This window comes from Chelonoidis abingdonii, chromosome 13 (genome assembly GCF_003597395.2).
Source record: "Chelonoidis abingdonii isolate Lonesome George chromosome 13, CheloAbing_2.0, whole genome shotgun sequence".
NCBI classification, from domain to species: domain Eukaryota; kingdom Metazoa; phylum Chordata; order Testudines; family Testudinidae; genus Chelonoidis; species Chelonoidis abingdonii.
Window position 1 is genome coordinate 18,663,682 of NC_133781.1, and position 8,336 is coordinate 18,672,017.

The window sequence follows — 8,336 nt, forward strand, 5'->3', positions numbered from 1 at the left end:
AACACAAGTTAATGGACTCCACAGAGAGGTAAATGGTGAGATTCTATGGCCTGCAATATACAGGAGGTCAGACTAGATGTGTTAACAGTCTCTTTTGGCCTTAAAATCTATGAATTTTTGAAATGTGAACTCTGTCTTGGGAGCAAAATATTTCAGCTCAGTGGTTTGAGCATTAGCCTGCTAAACCCAGGGTTGTGAGTTCAGTTCTTGAGGGGGCCACTTAAGGAACTGGGGTAAAAGTCTGTCTGGGGATTGGTCCTGCCTCAAGCAGGGGGTTGGACTAGATACCTCCTAAGGTCTCTTCCGATTCTGTGATCAGGTCATGAAATGCAATCATCTATGAAGCACCACAAAATCTTTTTTCTTCCCTCTCACTCTGGTGTGACATGGGCCGAACCTCCATGTGACGCCAGCTGGCTGGTGAAAAAGAAACTCTGCTCGATAAAGTAGCATGATTTTCATTTATTCTTTTCTTTGAGAAATATACAAACAGCCTCGGGAAATGATTGTTAATTTTCATCAGCTCTGCAATTTTCCTCTTCAGTACAATGACATTTCTTTTCTCTGTAAACATAACTTTGTAAGAGAAAGACATTGAGCTGTGCCTTGTTGATTCACTTGCTGATACTTATATGCACCAGCAAAATGAAGCATGGCCTGTGTAGAGTTCATGAGGCTTGCTTCAGGTTAGGCAGATACCATATGGATCAGTTCTACTCTCTGATGCACAGGTGTACAAATGAAATCACTGGCAGCTGTGTGTGTTCATCTAAGACCAGGAAAGCTGGCCTGTAGAATGAATTGGATGTGCATTGTGTGGCACTGTGAACCATTAGCCATTCATTGTTACACTGAAAATCAATAAATAATTTTTTTTATATAAAATAAGTTCATGTGTTTTTTAAAAAAATCATTACACTATTTAAAAAAAATCCTTTTAATTCTCGTAACAGAATTAACTAGCGGCCCTGATTCAGGAAAGAACTTAAGCATGTGCTTAAGTCTACTCCTATTCAGGATAGCACTTAACCATGTGCTAAGCGGTCGTTGACTTCAGTGGGAATTCAGCACATGTGTAGGTGCTGTCCTGAATAAGGATGCTTTCAGTCATTCTGGGCCTTGGCTGATCAGCAGCTATGCAATCTCAATGGAGGAGAAAGAGGATGTGACCAAGGACAGTATTGTGAAGCCGTCAGGACCGTGGTCGGGTAGCGGGGAGAAGAGAATTCTAACGTGATTCCAAAAGCCTTCAACATTCACCAGTTCAGTTTTCACGTCTGTGCACTTGATTCTTCTCCTCTGACATGGAGCTCCTGGTGGTGGGATGTAGCTTGGTGTCCTGTTTGCCTTACACACCTGAGTTATGTCACTGAAGCCAATGGGTCTCTTAAAGTGAATGAGATTCAGCCTGCACATAGATGGGCTCTGACAAGGTACCGGGCGCCCCCTGGGAGAATGAAGTCAATGGTGTTTGGATCAGTTGGCAGGATCAGGCCCTTAGTAGGAAGAGGTGTCAATTTGAATGAACCTCACGTGGTTTTCGTTGCCCTACTTTGTAAACGTTCCACTTTTCTAAAAGCCTTAGAACTTAAAGCAATAATTGAAATCAAACACACGCACTCACATATGAGCAGAAAACAACATCTGGGACTATGAGTGGATTATTTCCATAGAGGTGCAGTAATGCCCTGTCATCGCTAGGGCGTGGGATGCATGCAACCCCCAAACCCTTCAGTACAGCCGCTCAGGCTTTCAGTCCCAGGGCGGGAAAGGTGGGTTGATAGAGCAGGTGTTCTTCCTGTTAAGACATGATGTAGACCTCCAGCAGGCTGGCCACTGCATGCATGCGGTAGAAGATCCCGAAGGGCAAGCAAATGTCCACAATGGCAGCCCACATCGAGTAGCCGTAGAAGTTGAGTTCCTTGTCATTGTCGAACTGAGGCCGGGCGCCGAACGCTGGCATGATCCAGAGCTGTTTGGAGGTGGGAAACAAACGTGACAGTCTCAGTGAGAGGGATGGAATGTGGTGAGTAACTGCAGCTACTGCTAAGGGCTTCAAAGGTCAGAAGACCCAGAGTGAAAGGAGAGGATAAATTTTCTAAATTCAGGACCATATGAGCGACAGAAAAAGACCTACTGGGTTGGAGGCTCTTTATCTAAATCATCTGTGCCTGGTTTGTTCGGAAGCCGTAGCTCCCATGAAATATGTGTATTTCCACCATAGTTTTCCTGTAAATCAAAAGTGCCTTCAAAACACAGGGGAGTCACACTACATTTAATTGGCTTCCCTTAGGGCTTGTAATGAAAGGCGTGGCTGCTAATCAAGTGTAATTGCTAATAAAAAGCAGGCTTCTAAGTGAAGCTATCTGGGGCCAGATACTTCTCTGACATACACCTGCCAATAGAGATCCTGAGAGTACAATTTGACTCATGGGGTGAAATCAGGACCGGTGCTAGGGTTTCTCGCGCCCTAGGCGCATGGTCATTTCGCCGCCCCCCGCGCTGATCCCGTGGCTCTGGTGGAACTGCCAAAGTCATTCCTGCGGAGGGTCTGTTGGTCCTTGGCTCTGGTGGAGCTGCTGCAGGCATGCCTGTGGGAGGTCCACTGGAGCCGCGCGAGCAGCCGACCGTCTGCAGGCATGACTGTGGCAGCTCCACCGGAGCCGCGGACCAACGGACCCTCCGCAGGCATGCCTGCAGCAGGTCAACCAGAGCCGTCTGCTGCCTCCCCCCCCCAGCAAAATGCCGCCCCCTGAATAATCCTGGTGCCCTAGGCGATTGCCTAGGCTGCCTAAATGATAGCGCTGGCCCTGGGTAAAGTCCTGGCCCCCACTGAGATCAATGGAACTTCTGCCATTGACTTTAATGGAGCCAGGATTTCACCCATGCTACTTAACTATTGATCACCAGACATCATGTCTTTTGCTGTCTAATGTATAAGAAAATGGCTTAGATTGGGCTCTAGATTCCTTTTTCCTTTGTCCTAAAAATGTAGCATCCAAGGATTAAGCCTAATGAAAAAATATTGGGCCTGATTCTCCTCTCCTTCGCACCAATTGTACAATGTTATGGGCTCAGTTCTCTGCTGGCGTAAATGGGCAAAACGCCACTGAAATCAAGGGAGTTGTGCCTCGTTACACCAGCAGAGAATGTTTTCCAATAACTCCACTGACTTCAATGCAGCTACTTCTGATTTAAGTGAGAGATTTAAGGTAAGAAAAAGGAACATTTTCCTTAGACCATATCCTCTTGGACAGGACCCTCTGCCCTCCACCCACCCAACCACCCTCCCAAAAATCTCTTTCTGATTGTCACTTACAATTATGTTGCACAGGAGCAGGAACACAGAGATCTCCTTTAGGAACTTCCTTCTCCATTTCACCTTCTTGGGGACTATTATGGACTGCACCACGTCTGAAGGCTGGATCGCTACCGCACCTTGACTGTGGGGCAAGGGGGATGGCTGGGCACTGCCGCTTTCGGGGACGCGGAGGGATACGGCATTGATGTTGACAAAGGTGAGTCCATATAGGTCCTTCCAGTGAGGATGAATTTTGTGGTCGTCTTCCGGGGGCTGCCGATGAAGGCCTTCGATGATGAAGATGTTCTGGAAGGTGTGCTGGGCGATCATCAGCAGCGAGTAGGTCAAGTTGAGGGCACTTATGGCATCCCTTGGAGTGCTGGCCACCACAGCCACAATGGAATAGTAGGAGATAGCATATTGCCCCAAGGCAGCCCCCAGCAATAACGCCATGTCTAAAGTCCTGGTTGGATTCTTGTGGTGGTCCATGTCTCTCTTATCAAACCTGTAGACAATGGAACCTCCGATGCAGACAAGAGACATCAGGCTCAGACAAACTATGTTGAAGGTGTAATACATGATGAGTGCTTCGTCCTTCTTGTCTGGCTGGCTGCTGCTATTCACCTGCACCTCATAAATAATAAGGACAGCCAGGCCGCTCACTAGTATGAACAGCCCCAAAATGATGCCCACAAAGAAGGTCCTCCTGAAGAGCCTGAACTTCAGGTGGTGGATGTGGTGGGTGTGGTGGTCTATGAGGCGTCCAACGTTCTTCCACATCACGTACAGCATGGCAGAGGCAAAAAGACTGTACTCAATGTTGAAGGGGTACAACCAAAAATAGCCACTCTGGAAGATCTGGCAAATTTCGCTGTCACAGCTACAGCTTTCTATTGAGCCACTTGCGGTTCCAGCTGGAACAGGAAAAACACATGTGTTACATTGTTACTGCAGGAAACAAGCACTTGTTAGCAGTCCTGAAGAGCCTCATTCTGGAGAATCACAGTCACTAAAATGCAGGACCAAAGATACAAGTAGATCTCGTGACCCCGAGACCCAGGGTTGCCTGGACACTGAGAATCCACCCATTGAAACCTCAGTTTTCCTTTGGTTTCTGCCTTTTGGAATTGCTTTCCCCTTTGTCAAACAATTGGTTTAGTGAATATTCTGCTCTCATCTCGGCCTATCTAGAATCCCTTTCTTCTCTCCCACCCTTGTTCTTTCTTTTGTTCTCTCTCTTTCCTTTTCTTTTCCTCCTCTCCCCTCCTTCTCCTCTGTTCATTCTAGGTTCTCCCTCCATCCCCATGACTCCTGCTGGACACAAAGGAAGACACAAATGCTAAGGTCCAGATTGGAATACCCCAACTCACGCAAGATAGCACCTTACTCTGAGCAGTCCCCTTGCTCCAGAATTAGCTGGCTTTACTAATGGACAAATTACCTTTCATGATCCATCTTTGTGTTCCTTCTGTTATGTTCTGGAATTTTGTGTGTGCTTTATGCACGGACTCATCCGTTACGGCTGACATCCACACAGCTAGGTTAGTGGTCAACGTCAGCATCAAGCCACACCTGTACGAGAGAAGAGAGAGAGAATCAAGGCAAAGTCTGCTTCTCTGGCACCCTTTCCGCTCTAGGCCTCAATGCACTCTTCAAATGTTAGTGAATTAAGTCTCATCTCTGTGAGGCAGGCAAGTATCAGTATCCCCATTTTATATATGGAGAAACTGAGGCACGGGGAGGGGAAGTCACTTTCCTCCAGTCACACAGGGAGCCTGTGGCAGGGTCAGGAAGAGAACTCAGGTGTCCTGATTCCCCGTCTGCTGCCCTAGCTTCTTTCTGTCATTCCCTTCACTCTTCATACCATTACCCTGCCTGGAAAGCACCAACTAAGTTTCATCTCTCACTGTTTCTGGCTCAGCCTCTCACAGGGCGTGGATGGAAGTATGTAGAGTAATTGGTCAGAGTTGGCCTGTCCAGAAAGGTGAAGCCAGTCTTGTGAAAGTGAATATGATCATCCGAGGTCTGGTTTCTCATTCCATCAGCCTTTTGATCTTCCTTATGCTCCTTTGTCTTCCTTCCCAACACCGGGGAAGTGACTAGGGATTTTTTTTTAAAATGCAAATATTATGTGCTAGTGTAAGGCTGTGCCCCTGGGTGGGGATCAGTCTTTCCGCTTCTGGATCTTAAAGTGTGAGCTGCTAGTACCGGAGCGCCCATTGTAGCTGGCTCATTAACATCTCTCTGTGGCTCATCCGCCACTGGAGGGGGACAGAGTGCCACACACTGGAGAGGCGCTCAAACCAAAACCCTGGCTAAGCCTCTCAATTCTGCAGCTGGCCCCCATTTCTACTGTTTTCTGAACCTAATCTATGAAAGGACCCTCCCCTTTTAGCACATCAGGGTAGCTGGGAACCAAGTGGCAGCTCTCCGCTTTTCACTATAGGGCCATCTCTTGTGTGTGCCTGGTAGGATAATCCTGTAACAGACCCACTAAAAGGAAAGAATGTAGGAATGTTCCCCCAGTAGCTGCAGCTAATTGCAGGGAGGGCTTGGCAGAGGAATGGGAATGAGTGCAGAAGGGAACACGACCAGCTGGGAGAAATACTCGCCTGGTAACGTCCAGGTGCACGTGAACACAGTCTTTGGCAGAAATCCACAGAAAGTACGTCTGGAAGAAATATAAGTGTTGATTAAGACTGAACCTCAAAGCGGCAGTGTCAGACTAGAAACAGACCTGTCCACTTCCATGCTCTGCAGATGAAAGTCAGGCCCTGCCCTATTCTCTGCTGCACCAGGCCCGTTATCCCATCCATGCTGCACCTCTGCCATCCATTCCTGCCCCATTTACTTTGCCTTGTGCTGTAGCCCTCCCATGCTCTCCACTCTGCCTCCACAGCTCCTTCTTCTGCCCACCATTGCTGCACAACATGCTACTCCTGCTTATCCCTTGCTCCCAACCAGCCCTCTCTGCTCCACAGTATTGACATCCATCAGGGGTTCCCAACCTGGGGGTTGAGACCCCACAGGCAATCATGAACAGATATCAGGGGTTACGGCCATCCTGCCCTTTCCATGTTGCTAAATGGGAGAGAAGTCCTGCCTAGAACCTGGCTAGGGGTTCATGTGAGCAGTCCTGCTATGCAAATGATAGCAGGTCATAGTATGGAAAAGAGTTATGAACCCTGACCTACAGCAAGTCACCACAGATCAAATATGGTACGGCAGATGGGGAAGTGTTTTCCCTAGAGGAGAGGAGTTTAGTCAGGTGAGTTTGCTCTGCTAGGTTAGAACGGATCACAGAGTGAGCTAAGCTCACTGGGCAGAGAGTGGTCCAAGAGCGATCAGCACCCTGGGAAGGTCAAGCATCATCCCTGAGCTCACCCACCTGTCCCCTGGGCACTGAAAGAGCCCACACTCACCTGGATAATCACAAACACAGCCTGCACGAGAGGGTAGATGATTTTGATGGCGGAGAGGCAGTTGAGGAAGCTGGAGTAATACCCAGTTTTAAACACGTCCATCACAAGGGTGAAAATGGCAAACAAAACCAGGCCTCCTGTTGAGGAAGCAAAGGCAATTAGAGATGACGTGCGCATGTTGGGGGTGGACAGGTAGATGTAGGTGAGCCCACACTGTCTAGATGGACAGCGGAGGGAGAGAAATGGCGTCGCCATGTAGAGGCAGATGGCATTTCGGGCTTCTCCTTTTATAGTGATCCCAGTTTTCTTTTTACCCTAAAGCCTACAAATCCTTTGCACCAACAGCCCTTGGAATGGTGACTGATGAGGCTGAAAAAATAACCAAGTACTTTGGAGAACCCTCCCATGCAAGGACCGGATCCAGCATGACACAGGTTAATGAGACTGATTATTGGAGTCCAACCCTCAGACCCAGAGCACTAAGGAGAGGAAACTTCTGAAGTTCTCTGTGAGTGATGTTTTGAGAAGAGGCCTCTAGGAGGTCATCTGGGCAATGCTTTCCTCACAGAGTGCTTACCTTGTGTGGGATCCCATCTTCACCCCCTATCCCCCTCCACCCCAAGGCATCACCCATGGTGGCTTCCTACCTCTCAGCCAGACAGGTCCTGCATGGGAGTCCTTGTAGAGGATGGCGTCCCGGCGCTTGGCGGTGACGATGAGGTAGAAGAGGATCCAGGCAATGCAGATCAGCATTATGATAGTCAGCATGAAAAACACGTCGTAGTCATGCACAGCTACCTTGTTGAAGGCCGCACTGCTCACCAGGGTGCAGGCCAGTAGCACCAAATTGATGGCCAGCAGGACCGAGAACATGCGGCCTCCTTTCTTCCAGATCTCCTTGGGGTTGTGTGTCAAGGGGGGCGAGTGTGGATGGTGGTGCAAGGAGCCTGTTGGGCTGGAGGCAGTGCTGTCCTTGTCTTCTCTCTGACCGGAACCCATGATGGAGTCTTCGAGACAGATCTCACTGTCTGTCCGCACAGGCTCCTCTGTCATGGTTCCACTAATGCCGAAGCCAAGTGTTACTGCTGTCAGGAACAGAACCCCAGAAATAAAAGGATCACTCCATCTGAATCAAGAATCATAGAATCGTAGGACTGGAAGGGACCTTGAGAGGTCATCTAGTGCAGTCCCCTGCACTCATGGCAGGACTAAGTATTATCTAGACCATCCCTGACAGGGGTTTGTCTAACCTGCTCTAAAAATCTCCAATGACGGAGATTCCATCACCTCCCTAGGCAATTTATTCCAATGCTTAACCATCTTGATAGTTAGGAAGTTTTTCCTAATGCCCAACCTCAACCACCCTTGTTGCAGTTTAAGCGCATTCCTTCTTGTCCTATCCTCAGAGGTTAAGAAGAACAATTTACTTCCCTTCTCCTTGTAACAACCTTTTATATACTTGAAAGCTGTTATCATGTCCCCTCTCGGTCTTCTCTTCTCCAGACTAAACAACTCCAATTTTTTCAGTCTTCCCTCATAGATCATGTTTTCTAGCCCTTAAATCATTTTTGTTGCTCTTCTCTGGACTTTCTTCAATTTGTCCACATCTTTCC

At 48.2% G+C, this 8,336-nt stretch overlaps 1 protein-coding gene across 1 annotated transcript; it reads right to left on the reverse strand.

Moving 5' to 3' along the window:
* Positions 1–1,801: 1,801 nt before the first annotated feature.
* On the reverse strand, positions 1,802–7,776 carry OTOP2 (otopetrin 2). The gene is made up of 6 exons (XM_032785057.1): positions 7,371–7,776; positions 6,724–6,860; positions 5,914–5,972; positions 4,743–4,873; positions 3,320–4,215; positions 1,802–1,972 (listed from the first exon to the last, which is right to left on the reverse strand). Exons 1-6 carry the CDS (start codon positions 7,774–7,776, stop codon positions 1,802–1,804), a joined length of 1,800 nt encoding a protein of 599 aa, XP_032640948.1.
* Between the last annotated feature and the right edge of the window lie 560 nt (positions 7,777–8,336).